The 14,830-nt window shown below is 41.3% G+C and overlaps 1 protein-coding gene across 1 annotated transcript in view; it reads left to right on the forward strand.

Moving 5' to 3' along the window:
* The window catches only part of LOC149238477 (putative methionine--tRNA ligase), a 172,911-nt gene that overhangs the window by 123,115 nt on the left and 34,966 nt on the right, over positions 1-14,830 (forward strand). The window contains 1 exon segment of the mRNA XM_089373044.1: positions 2,264-2,511. Coding sequence (XP_089229170.1) covers positions 2,264-2,511 — 248 coding nt within the window.

The raw sequence follows: 14,830 nt of genomic DNA on the forward strand, positions 1-14,830 counted from the left end.
ATCAAATTAGCATGCCCTTTTCCTCTCTTATTATCCTTATATTGCCTTTTTAAGCTGGCCTATATATCCATTACACATTACAACGTAATCTCTTAGTTTTAGTTCATCCCTTCTAGAGTAGTTCATCCGTTCTAGAGCCATCCAGAAGAGCAATACAGCATCAACGGAAAACAATGTGTTATGTTGAAATATCTGCTTATCTTTACAGCTTCCAATTGCCCTATTCTTTTGCCCTCTGAAATTAATTTACTGGGTCCTTTTGAAATAATCACGAAGATGAGGGGTCACTTTTGGCACTCTTGCATTAAACCTCTCGAAGGCCTGAAAACTCAGACATTGAGCAATTTATAAGCATTGCCAATGACACAGCAAAACATCCCATTATCTAGTTCACCATTTGGACAGAAACAAATGTGTATTAAGGTCAATCTCAATTAGAGCTAGTTAGTTTTATTGAATGACTTAGAGGTCCAATTTCATATCCATTGCCTGCTTCTATGTTTTGATGGAATTCAATCCTTCTTGAGCCACTTCAATGGCCTCGTGAATTTCCTTCTTATGCAACAAGCCAAATTGTTCGTTAGAGATAGATTCCAAAAAGATTTTCTTCACTATTATTGCTATTATTTTTCCAATATTTTATAAATGCAATTACACAATTATATGGGCCTGAAATCATCAAAAGGGACTTAGAGGTTAAAATGCAATTATGTTTTTTCCAGTGAGGGCAGTTTGTCTCAATCTTTTTGCCATGTTTGGCGGGAAGCGGTTTGTGTACAATTGCTAGCTAAAGGATATCTGAGCTGATTAAAGATAAGAGTCAGATGCTTCAGCCTACTCTGATTTTATTTCTGCCCTAGTAGTCTTGAGAAAGAGGTGTTGAAATTTGGTACCGGAGGACAGGGGGTTCCCTTAGGCTTTGATCTTTGGCCTAGGGAAAAGTGTCCAAAAGAATTTAATTTTTCTCTTAAAGTGACTTTATAATTTTATAAAGTTAAATCTAATTTAAAAGTGACTTTAAGTGATAAAGTTACAAAGTCTAATTTTAAAGTGACTTTTATAAAGTCAATGAAAAATTAGAAAGGAAAAGTGACTTTGGAAATAAATGACTAAGTGGGTCTTTATTAAAGTGGGGTGAATTAAAAAATAAAAAGTGAGATATAAATGAGCATTTAATCTCAGCCTTAGATCTCAATCTATTTCAGCGATTAGATTTAGGGATCACCCAAAAGTCACTTGGATCACCCAAAGTCACTTGGGGTTAGATTAAAGGAGGAAAATGAGGAAAATGTCATTAATCCTTTCATGAGCAGATTGAGAGAAGGAGAGCAAGAGAGCAAGGGAGATTTCTGTACAGTGAGCTGCGGAGTTTCAGCAGCGGAGTTTCAGCAGGACGGAGTTTCAGCAAGTCTGTACAGCGGAGTTTCAGCAGGGCGGAGTTTTAGCAAGGCTGAGATAAGTTGTAAAAGTTTGCTTGTTGATTTTTTGCTGAATATTTCTCACTGTAAAAAGGCAATTTTCAGAAATAAAGAAGAGCTCTCAAACTGGTTTTCCCCAAGAGTTGTAGGGGGTTTTTCCAGGGTCACATTGACAAAAAATCTCAGTGTTTAAATGTGTTTTAATGGCTGTTTATTACTGCTGATTTTTATTTCTGCAATTTCCAGCATTCTGTAAAATTTCCAGAATTTGTGTTTTCAGCAAATTTATTTTTTCCAGCTTGTTAAATGTATGGTTATGGGAAAGGGCATTTAACTATATGGGAGAAATAAGGATAAACTGAAAACCGGGGTGGGAAATGAGAAATTTCTACAAGAGGATATGAACCATCTCTTTAGATACTCTTCTGCATTTATTTTCAGTTTTGTACATATATTTCTGTTAATATAAGATGTATTTTCCAAAGAAAGGTCACAGGATAACATTATTTACGAATGGTAGAAACTAATTGTTGTAATGCAATGTGACAATTAAGCTAATTTAGAAGTTTATTTAAATAAAATCTCTTTAGAAACAAATCCATTTCCAAAAGTTACGAAAATTTAAAAAATGACATCTGCATATTTAAGTGAATTTTTTAGCACACTAATTTTCCTTAAATCACTTAAAAAGGAATAATCTTTTTGTGGATAGCTTATGGAATGAAGTATTGATATCCTCTGCATAAACTAGTAATTTTATTCTTTTATTTACTTTATCAACTGATTAGGGAGTTTTGTGCTTAGAAATATGTTGATTTGATTTTATGTTAAACATGCAAGCACAGATGGAGTAGAGAAAAAGGGTGCAGAAGCCAAAAAGTCAGCAGAAGCAAAACGAAAAAGTACTACATCGACACCAAAAGATTTGCCAGTTTCAATAGCAAGGATTGACATTCGAGTGGGTCTTATCACAAATGTTCAGAAACATCCTGATGCAGATTCATTGTATGTGGAAGAGATTGATGTTGGAGAACCAGCTAAAAGGACTGTTGTCAGTGGCCTTGTTAAATATATCCCTCTTGAAGAGATGCAGGTATTGTGAATGTGAATCCTACACTGTCTGATTTCATCTTTTTCTATAGACTTGCTTTTGTCTATGTGAATTCCTGTGACAAAATTCCATGCAAAATTAAAACATTATTCTTTTTTGCCTCTGTAATATCTAAATCTAGGAAAATTGTTTTTGGCCTCGTATCTTTATATAGGTTGTATTTGCTATTCACTATAGATATAGTGTTAAGCATTGTAGAAGAAATCTGTGACTTGTAGACTCACTTTTGTATATGTGATTTCCTTCTGTAATGTCTAACTGTGGAAAATTTGTTTTATTACTTTCTCATCTATATGCTGGCAGTATTTTTCATTGATAATAGCAGTAAGCATTTTATCAAAATCTGTGAAAAATCAGAAAAATTGTCTATTTTGTCTCCTAACCTACAAATTGATATAAAAATCTGCATGTATTTGTATCTTTGAGATATCGTGACAGGACCAATCACGCTTTTAGATTAGAACTAAACAAAAACCCAAAATATGTTGTATCTTTTAATGCTTGCCATATTTTTGCTGATTTGTTCCCCCTTTTTGCGAAGTCATATTTTTCAACAGTTGTGTTGACTGAATTAATTTTGAAGCTTGTGGTTTTCATATTTGTAGCAGTGTTGCAAAAATTTCTGATTTCTCCTAATTTTCAGATTTTTTTGAAGTTTTTTAGGTTGCCAAATTTTCATATTTTTCAGATCCAAGTTTATTCTTACTGTGTTTTGCTGATTTTTCCTGATTTTTCTGGTTTCCTGAGTTGATGACCTTGTGGAGTTTTTGCCAATGTTGAGTGATTATTCTGAGGTATAGAACACCACAATTAGTTATATAAGTTGAAGAAGTTGCAAATTAATATTAGAAACTTGGTCAACTATGTGGCCGTTGACAAAATGGTTGACTGTGATTTGGTGGGGATTGACAGCCCAGTAGGTTATACTAAGTGATCAATTGTCCAGCAGCCAGCAGCCCCATCCATCCAACTTGGCTGACTCTGGTTGAGATGGTTTTTGTTGGAGATGGCATGATATTGAAAATGAAATAGAAATTCAATGCATTATCATTCATTCTTAGAGGCAAGTTCATTTCAAATGAAACTACACTGTTTTCTGCAAAGTTTGCATCAGTTCTAGTCTATTGTACATGACAAAAAGGGACAATGCAGCATACCAAGCTTCTTGTTCCATCTGGCTGTAAATCTATAGAGAGAAGCAGGCCAGGATTTCTTAACAAGGCATGTTGTGTATTATGAAGAAAATGGCTTGAAAATGACTGTGAATGGCTTCTAGGATGACTTTGAGTTGTTATTTGAGCCTTTCAAGTTCATTCCAAATCAGCCATGCTGCTTTGGCCATCATCGAGATGCTTGAAGTATTTAACAAGGATGAGAATGCAATAATGATGATGGGAGCAAAAAAAGAATGATGAAAAGGCAGTAGGTTGCATCGCATTTATGCTAAATTGGGCTGCATTTTAAACCAAGTTAAAACCAGTCTAAGTGGGTTTGCTGTAGATCCCCTGTATTGTTGATCCTACGCATGCTGTTACATATCAGTTGTTATGGGTGATTTGCCAGTTCTGTTCTGTTTGACTCATTTTTAAATTTTAGATGATTTCCTTCTTATGGACACATGTCAAGCTAGGCCTAGCTAACAGCAGTTTTGAATTCATTCTTTTAAAGTCCACAAGTTTTTTATGTTTTAAATTTCACTGACATTATTTTGATGACAAGAAGAGCTCTAATCTGGTATCTACTGGTAACCTTATGAGAAAGGACTTATAGCGTGAGAAATGCATGGGCTACATGTATGACCAGTATCCCATGTTTGGCATGTATAATGTTTAGCAATATATGGAAATGCCTTTGGTATCAAAGAAGTTTATTATATGATCAGTATTGTTGTCTACAACATGCGAGATATGCAATTAAGGTCAACTCTTCTTAAAAACATTGAAGGATACATCGCCCAGTTTTTTGAATTTTCACAATGCATATGATCAATATATGTATGATGTCGTTGAAACATATGGATCCTTGGTTACTTCTGCAATGATCATCCTTCGAATGATTGGCTTGCTTTGATTATATATGCAGATCATGAGATTTTATAGTGTCTTAACCTGTGCTCAGCTAGAATTTCTTTGGTCTAGGCATTTGATTCACAGTCATGGGTTAGACAAAGGTGTCCAAGGACTGTTGATATTTTCTCAGGCCCTAGATCTGGTCTGAGGCTAATCACGCACACAAACACACTAGGAAACCTCAACTTACAAGAACTTTGCACAGTGGGCTAGTAAAATAATCGAGCTTTGGGCCCAAATCTCCCGTACCAGGGATCTTGGCCCTCCAGATCAATATTACAGCTACTATACATAGTATACAAATTAGGGCTTGATATCTGCTTCAGATCTTCAATCTGCCCAGAAAGGACAAGAACAAAACAAACAACTTACCTGCTGAAGATGTCCTTTCACCGCCAGCCTTTTCAGTCCATATTTTCCTTTGACACATGGCTGTCCTTTGCCTTCATTACACTGAGAAATTGCTCCATTAACTCCTCTGTCCAATCAGCTGCTCACAGTGATAAAGTCCATTAATATCACTGTATAATTAGCCCCAAATTACTTCAGCATTCACAGTGAATTAGCCTTTTAACCCATTGCATATAACAGCTCCTCACAGTCCCTTAGATCCTTCAAGGTGACTGCACATCCAGCCTTCAATCTGCTGTTCATCAATCCTTTGATGAATAGACTTCAGTTCTTCAACTCAGCGACCGTTCTTTTCTTTAGCAAACAAATTGTAGCTCTCATCGCTAGCCTCTCACAGGCCCTGAGGTACCTCGGCCTATTCTCCTTAGGGTCTGAGGCCTCTCGACCTGTTCGTCTCTGTCTGCAGCCTGGTATAGACAGCCTGCGGCCTACACAAAGGGACTGTCTAGTACTTTGAGGCCCATTCGGCCTTTCTGAAGCAAATACAAGGGCTTCGCCTCCTGGTCCAGACAGAACTGAGGCTCGGCCTCCTTAAAACAGTGAACAGAACCTTCCTTTGGCTGCATCTAACCTCCACATCTAGCAGTCAGATACATCTCCTCCTAGGGTACAACCCAAGACTGTAATGTTCCTGGGAAATTAATTGCCTAAGGGACGAAATAGCCCATCAATCCTCGTAGGCTACAATCCTCAATAAAGGGGAAAAGCCCCATAATATCCTACGTTGGGCAAGTTTTGGGGTAACTGGGCAAAGAAACCCAAAATTGGGGTTTGGAGTAAAATTTACTCAATCAATTAAGAAGAAGATGTTAATTTTTAATCAATTGTTCTATGCTGTAACTATTTCTTCAACTCCAATAGCATCCAATACAATTTTCAATTCTTCAATTTAACCAATGACAGTAGAGCAATAGTAGATAGAATAATTATTCCAATGCACAATGAAATACAACCAAGAGACAAGAGACGCAATATTTGGTCAATGACAAGGGAAAAACCCCACTAGGGGAAACCCTTGCAAATCTTCTTCTGTTAGATTGCCTTCAAATGCTCAGCAGAGAGAGTACGTCATCCAAGAGTGAAAGTCAAACTTTGACTAGCCAATATCCAATGTTAATATCCAATATCCAAATATGCCAAACAACTATCCAAACCAGAGACAAAGGAGAGAGATGAAATCAACAATAGTCAAATCTGATCTTCCTGTTAGCTGCCCAAGTCAACAGCAGTCAACAGCAGCGTATACAGCCCTAACTAGTCAGCAGTCAACGGTCAGTACAGTTCTTTAGGAGCTCGGTCAACTTCAGTCAAACTCGGTCTCAAATGCTGGTCAAAGTGAGCCCAAAACAGTCTTCAAAAACTCAGTCAAAGGAGAGAGATAGTCTGCTGTCCCAGTCTGCAATTTTTTGCAGTCAAACCAGAAGTCAACGGCATTTAAATTGTTCAGAATTCCTGGATTTGTGTGCCCTCCAATGTGGCCTAAAGAGACAGATTTTCCACCCAAAAACACAGTCAAAGGAGGTCAACTTCATCCAAGTCAACACTGGTCAACATCCTGCAGCAGTCCTGAAATTCGGCCTAATCAAAACAACCACCTGTCGTTTGCACGTGTGAGAGAAATCTTCCACTTCTGAGTTGTACGAACCGATAGGAAGAGGAAAGAGAAGATGTGATGTGTGGTTATGAAGTGCCAAATGAGGTTTGAGGTCTCTTGTATTTATATGAATCCATGTGGGTGAAAAGACATGTCTTTTGTGCTTCATGATCCTACATGATGGTGTCTCTGGCCTTGACAATTTGCACGTGTGGGTTTTATTTCAAAAATCCATTTCTCGTTGTTTGATTTGAGTGAACTTTAGGTCAATTTTGGTCCTCTCGAAAAGAGGAATTCAATGCAATGATTATCTCCGTCAAATGAGTTGTCCAAAGTGGAATTTGACTTTAGTTACATAATTTAACACTCCCTCTCAACTAGGAAGAATTCCACCTGTCAATATCTGACCATTGATCATTATGTCATCTTGTCATCATGTACCATCTCTGCTTGTCTTTGCTCATCTCATGATCAACATTCTCGAATCTAAAGAGGAAGAAACGTTGTAGGGGAGCTTCAGCTACCACCCTGGCTCTATCACCAACGAGGAGACTCTGCTACTACCCAGAATCATCATCACTGTCATCATCATTATCAGGGAGGCAAGGCTACCACCTGGAACCAATGATAATGGGCGATATCAACTTACCCCAAGTGTAGGGATCACTCTCTATCCCAAAGTCCCTGGCAATAGGTGAGATCAACTTATCAGAGGTAAGGATCACACTCTAGCCTATTGTCCATGATCATCCATGTTAACCTTGAAGAGTCCGATGGTAGAACACATGCATCCACCAACTTGTGCGAGATCCACCTACTACAAGGGGTAGGGATCACACTCTATCCCAAGTTCCTCAACCCATTGGCCAGATGGGAGAGGTTATCCCATAGAGTGGGCAGGACGCTAATTGGGGCTGACTTTGACTATTGGAGATCTTAGGTCTCAGCATCCTATCTGTCAGAGGTCTGTCATCCCTAGGAGCCCTATAGCTCCATTCCTCACGTTGGGAGCTCAACCAAGGGGGAAGAGCACTGATCAATGTTCTTGATCAACCCAAACCCTTATTCAAAAGGGTCATCTCAACTAGTGCAAGCTACTCTCTCAAGACTAAGAACTTCCCTTTCGACAAAGCCTTGGTGAAAATGTTAGCTATCTGCTCATCTGTCGAAATGTGGAGTCTCACGGCTCCTCTTTGCACCATGTCACGGATGTAATGATTTTTGATCTCGATATGCTTGGACTTGTCGTGAAACAAAAAATTCTCTGACAAACGAATCCCACTCTTGTTGTCGCAATAGATGACTATCGTGTCCAAAACTTGCTCAAATAGCTCTCCAAAGAGCTTCCTCAACCAAACTTCTTCACAATTTGCTAGGCTAGATGCAATATACTCGACCTCAGCAGTGTTAAGGGCTACAGATTTCTACTTCCTGCTCATCCATGATATCATGGCAGATCCCAGACTAAAACAACATCTAGAAGTACTCTTCCTGTCAACAACACTACCAACCCAATCTGCATCTGTATATCCATGTAGTCTAACATCTCCAACAACATATCTCAATCCAAGGTTAATAGTCCCATGTAGATATCTCAATACATGCTTGGCAGTGACCCAATGTACATGGTGAGGCTCGGTCATAAATTGGCTCAAAGTGTTAACTGTGAAGCATATATCGGGTCGAGTGTTTACAAGAAACATTAGAGCACCAACCAGTGGTCGATACTCAGACGGTTTGGCTAGGTCCGATCCAGCAACCTCTCCACACAGCGTCTTGAAATTCATCGCCATAGGTGTAGGCAAGGATTTGCACTTAATCATGCCAAATCGTTCTAGTAATTTTACAACATATTTTCCTTGTGAAAGGAAAATATTGCCAGGGTTTTGCCATACTTCTAGTCCCAGGAAATAATGCATCAAACCAAGGTCTTTCATCTTGAATTCAGAAGCTAACTTCCTCTTACATTCTAGAATGAGAGAGTCTGGACTCTGCACTTGTCATGAATACAGAATAAGCCATCAACATATAATACCAAAATGAGAGGCATACCTTTGATTGTTTTGAAGTACAAATTTGGATCAACATTGCTTCTAGTGAATCCCAGCTTTATCAAGTAACTGTCGATACAAGCATGCCAAGCACCAAGGGATTGCTTCAATCCATAGAGAGTTTTCATCAATCGGCATACATGGGTCTTCCTGTCATGAACTTCAAATCCTGGGGGTTGTTCGACATACACTTCTTCTTGAAGCAAACCATGTAAGAAAGCAGTCTTTACATCCATTCATGAAGAGTCCATCCTTGACTTACAACAAGGGCTACTATCAAACAAATGGTTGTATATTAGGTCACGAGAGAAAATATATCATAGTAATTTTCTACCTCTTTTTGGGAGAATCCACAGGCTACGAACCTTACTTTGTATTTTTCAATGCTTCCATCAACGCCATTCTTGATCTTATAGAGCCATTTGGACGTTACCATAGATCTTCCCTTTGGTCTCAACACGACATCCCATACGCCATTTTTCATATTCATATTCTTCGGCTATAACATCCTTCCAGACTTGTTCCTTTACGAATTCTTCAAAGGTACTAGGTTCAACTTGAATCATATTGCTCATAGCAACAACATACGCTTGCTACCTGGATGGATTTCTGCTTTCCCTGAAAGTTCCACGAGCAACAACATGTTTCTTGACATCTTGGAGTGTTTCCTTGAGACAAAGGAGAGAGATGAAATCAACAATAGTCAAATATGATCTTCCCATAATTTTCCCAAGTCAACAACAACATAGACAACCCTAACCAGTTAGCAGTCAACTGTCAACATAGTCCTTTAGGAGCTGGGTCAACTAAAGTCAAAATCAGCCTCAAATGCTGGTCAAAGGCAGCCCAAAACAGTCTTCAAAAACTCAGTCAAACTCAGTCAAAGGAGAGAGGTAGTCTGCTGTCCTAGTTTTTAAGTTTTTGCGGTAAAACCAGAAAGTCAACATCAGTCAAACTGTTCAGAATTCCACGATTTGTGTGCCCTCCAATGTGGCCTAGAGAGATAGTGAATTTCCACCCAAAAACACAGTCAAAGAAGGTCAACTTCACCCAAGTCAATGCTGCTCAACATCTTGCAACAACCCTGTAATTCGGCCCAATCAAAACAACGACTTGTCCTTCACACGTGTGGCCATGCGAGTTACTTTGAGAGGATAAACGAAGTTCTAGGCAAACAAACATATTATTTCTGTAGAAGATCACAATTCAAGGAACCCTATATACGTCTAGCAATATGAATTGCTTTTGCAGAATGTGAAGCGTCTATAATTATATTCCCACTTAGCAACATTGCTAGGGGAAATATCAATTTTTGGCCAATTTTGAGTTAATTCGCATTAGCACTTAGGAAGTGTGGGTTTAGAGGCCCCACATATATTTTTGATCAAATGTGAGCCCAAACATTAGAGGATGGAGGAGAAAATTGAGCCACTAGTGGTACATGGGGGCCACTCATAGAGAATTGTGGCCCACATGGGCAACACACTCTCATTGGAGCGAAGTTGGTGGGGGAAAGTCGAGTTGGGCCCACATGGGCATCTTGGAGGCTCTTTGATAAAAAGAGCAAGAGGCACTCATTTTGGTCATTCATTCATCTTTGAGAAAATTGTCTTTGACATAGCACGCTTGAGCGGAAGCCAAGTCTGCAAGTGCTGTTTAGCACACGAGTGTTTCCGAGCGGAAATCTCAACCCTTGCTTCAGTGGATTTTGAGTGCCAGCCCAAGGAGGGAGTTCTATCTATTCCGGTTCGTACCAGCAGCAGGGAGTGTGAGCTTGTGGAGAGGCTCAACAACAACAACGCAGGGATTGCGCAGTTCTTGGAGGAGGCACGCTGGGAGGTTGAGGAGTGAAGTGATTTTGGGGTTGAGACTTGAGGTGGAGTCTAGAGAGGTACTTTGTTGGAAATTGCAACTATTTTGGGGATTTTTCCAGCACTTTGGAGGAGCAGTAAACACAAAACCTATTGCAAGTTGCATCTTCTGCTTGTGCAGGAGGGCCAAGCATTTGCGGTCAATTTGGAGTGTCAAAACTAGGACAACCCCTTTATGGGTTTTTCTTGGTTTATTGAGGAGAGACCAAGATTAATTTGGCAAAATTTTCTGGGCAGATTTGAGGGGTCAAATAGGGGTGCCATCTCAGCCAGCAACTAGACGAGCTTGGGGAATTTGGGTCAAAATCCCGAGTTCAAAATTTGGCTAATTCTTTCGTGGGTTATTCTGGATATTTGGTGGAGAGCCCAAGGTTAATTTCCAGGAATTTTTTGAGCATCAGAGGAGGCCCTAACAACCATTCTACACAACCAGCAGCGCACTTTTTGGGAATTTCAGCGCAAAGCCAAGGAGGACCAACTAGCATTCTTGGAGATCTCATATTCATCACTTGGGCTTAGCTAGCTTGTCTAGGGCAAGCCCAGGTGCATACTTTCCACGCACCTATTGTACTTCATGATTTATCAATATAATGGCTTATTTGCGCAATTTTTGGCTTTAAAATGGTGTTTTGATGTTTGAGTAATTTTCTATGTGTTTTTACTATGTCTGCTTTGTTTATCATTGTAATTTCCATTATGAATAGTGGTATCGAAGCATGCTCTTGGCCCAGTTGTGTGTAACCAATAAGATCATGAAAGATTTGGGTATATAGGCATAGTGATTGGTGAAACCGTAGACTAACCTATGGCTCAAGGGAAATTCAATATGTAGAAATTTGAGGACCATGGGAGGTTGGCTCAGTTGAGGAGGGTGACAAACCAGACCCATCCTCACCCTCACAGTAGAGACACTATAGGTGCGCACGCTGTGGGGTGCAACCATCTACATCATGTGGCGAAAGTCGACAAAATCAGGGACAATTAGCGGGTGAGACAAGGGGGTGCTTTTGCTTGTGGAGACTTGGCTTTAGATATCACAAGCTCGAGGAGGACGTTGAGCATGATGCTGAGAGCCCACATGATGGTGAGGAGCACATTGATATACACGGTGTGGCGCAGGAGTCGCCATTATTATAGACCTATTTGATAGCCCCAGTTGACACCTTGGTGGAGAGGATAGAGCCTACACCCATAGAGCCATCTGTTGAGGAGGTACCACCCATGGATGAGATGCCGACAGTTGTTGAGGTATCGAGAGCTGTGACCGAGTCTGCAGGTGATAGATGCCCATGACAGTTTCATCAGTTTTAGGCCTACATTCTAGCATTGAGAGAGAAGGCCACTACAATACAAGAGGCCATTCTGCAACAAAACAAGGGGCTGGAGGGCATGAGAGCGGTTTGTGTCGAGTGAATGGCTAAACTGACTCGCGTTGGGGAACGGTTGGATTCCCTATTGGTGCAGCTAGAGTGCACATTGGAGCGTGAGAGCAACCCTCTTCAGGCATACATAGACGGGGCTGGCAACACTGTTAGGTTACCTTTGCCCATTGGAGAGAGAGAAGCAGAGCTACCTATTCAGATTTCATGTGTTGACCAAGATAGCGAGATGAGACGAGCTGTGTTGCACAAGGTGCAACATCCGCATGCAGGGGTTGTTCTATGTGTAGGAGTTCGTGCATTCGATCCCCTCTCTTGGGCTTGGATGGCGAGAGATTCTGAGTTGGTACTCGGTGGAGTGGGCGATGGTAGTGGACCCGGGTGTAGCTCAACAGGAGTTTCTAGGCACTGGGGATGCCAGAAGCCCAGACTGGCATTGGGATTCGAGAGGGACCACCTATCATTTCCCAGGTGTACTAGTTGATTACGACCTGGATGATATAGTTGACCTAACAGCTGAGCACGCACATTCGCTAGGGGAGTTTTGGTCAGTACCAGTGGCCAAACTCCTTGGGTTGTCTTGGTATGACGATTGTGCATGGATCACAGGATGATCAATAGACAGTGCCTTGTATGGAGCTGCGGATTCCTCACATTTGTGTGGGGCACGAAGGACACAGAGGAGTAGAGCAGGGGGTGGCATCGCTATGGTACCTAGGGAGATTCACTTCTTAGGTCCCTTAGGGATTTGGAGGGGAGATCTGCTCACTGGAGAGTATGGTGATACAATGGTAGAGATGATGATACTGGTCGGGTGCGGGTTGACGCATATGGACATAGCTTTAGGGCATCGCATCCAGGAATGGGTAGGAGCATCTAGCATGGAGTTGTGGTCTGCATAGGGCCATGGAGACGCATGGGGGTGTGTTGTAGTATGTTGGACTGCGTTGTGCAATGGGAGTGCCTCACATCGCATTGAGTACATGTGGGGAGTGACAGGTGCAGTGACACAGGCGGGACACAGTAAGGTACAAGATGGTATAGCCATAGTTGGGGGTATTCAGTGGTGTACAGGGACAAGTTGCGGTATACAGTGGCATGTCGAGGAGTGCGTTGAAACTGGGTGGTACGTAGTGGAAGATGATGTGGCACAACAGGCTCTTGGAGCATTGCCTCCAAGGAGACTTATGGATAGAGGCAATAGGTGTATCATTGGATGCAGCTTACCTAGGATCGATGAGGACATGGTTGAGCATCTGGGAACACCATGTTTAGTGGAGATAGGGTTTCGAGGAGGTTGTCAGCAGATTCGAGGCAGAGAGAGGGTCATCCATAGGGTTATTCTCCCTTATCCTTGCAGACTCTTGATCATACCCTTGGGGACCTTCCTAAACATCATCCTCCATTGTTGCTTACATTCGCAGAGCGTTTCGTTTTGCCCCATGATGCTCTCTGTTCAAGCGACAGGACATGGGAGGCTCACCCTAGACAGTTGGATGAGACACTGCGTGTCATGAGTTGGGAGGAGACTCTCCAGTTGAGAGACTTGGTAGGTGCACGAGTTGTCGGATACATGCTTATGGATGGCGTGGTTGATTGCCGAGGTAACATATGTTCCACCCCTGTTCTCACACTTGAGGGACGGTGGCTGGTTGACTTCGTCTACAGGAGGGTACCCAGACTCCGAGTAGTGTCGAGGTGTATCATCACGAGTTGGGATAACAGATTTCACTGCGTGGTCTGGCAAGAGCAGGTCAAGTTCGCATGTGTGGGACATACTCCTGATACATGGGGTCTGCCCAAGGGATACATACAGGGGTCAAAGATGAGGGCCAAATGGGTTCTAGTAGGTAACAACGCTACGTAGGGACACCTTGTGAGGAGTGGGAGTTATTGTGAAAATTTGAGAACCCCACCCGAATCAACTACTGCAACATCAGATTAAACTTCTCCTATTTGTTAATTATTGAAACAAATTATTTACTACTTCCTACAACAAATATTGAAGCGAATACAACTGCAGCCTTCACTTAATTAATTAATTTTCCCAAAGCAAGAACAAAACAATAGAGAAAGATACACACAAGTGACACAATTGTGTTTGGACAAACGTTCCCAGAAAAACCCATTGCAGGAAAACCGGTGCAACAAATCAGAGTTTTTTTATTAATATGCAGAAGTATTTTGAATACAACTCTAGATGCCCTCCCAACAATCCAGTTATAGAGAAAATCACTTGGCAAGAAAGACTGGTGAGATTACCTCACTCAACACTACTGATCCTGGCTGATCTGGCAGTTGAACTGTGAGTTCCCCGACTACTTCTGCGCTGCCTTTGCGTGGGCCCTGCATCAACCTCTAAGTCACTGCGTCAACCCAACTGAGAATTGATCTGTCTTCAGGAGCCTTTTCCAGCCCTCCTGGCTCAGAAACATTAGCTCCTTCAACAAATTTGAACCTCTGCGCTGGAAGCTGCTGCATTGCTTTGCGTGGTGCTTGCATGAGCCCTTCCTGGCTCTACGTCACCCTCTCTGCCCTCTGCGCTGCCTCCTCTATGTGTCTTTCTGCCTCTCTCCTGATTATTCTTGGCTTCGGAGAAGATCCTCCAGCCAAAACTCTCTTTGCCGCTCTGTGCAACAACTCACTATTGAAATTCTCACGGTAGTTGCTCTGCTTCAAAAAATCGAACTTCTGAGCTCACTGTGTATTCTTCAAGTGCCTTTCAAGCATTGATCAATCAACGACTCAGATTAGATTCTAATCATTGGCTAGGATCATATTGACTTGATCTCCGCCTTCTTCTAGAAGTTACACCCATAGTTTGGATTAATACCCATTAATTATTTCAATTTCATAAGTTTAGACTTAGGGTCCCATTAAAAATAATTAAATTTTTTAATAAATCTGTCTCTGGGTGGAATCTCCC

The sequence above is a fragment of the Pinus tabuliformis genome, chromosome 8 (genome assembly GCF_031772625.1).
Source record: "Pinus tabuliformis cultivar Carrire ecotype Pingquan chromosome 8, CPIR1, whole genome shotgun sequence".
Lineage (NCBI taxonomy): Eukaryota > Viridiplantae > Streptophyta > Pinopsida > Pinales > Pinaceae > Pinus > Pinus tabuliformis.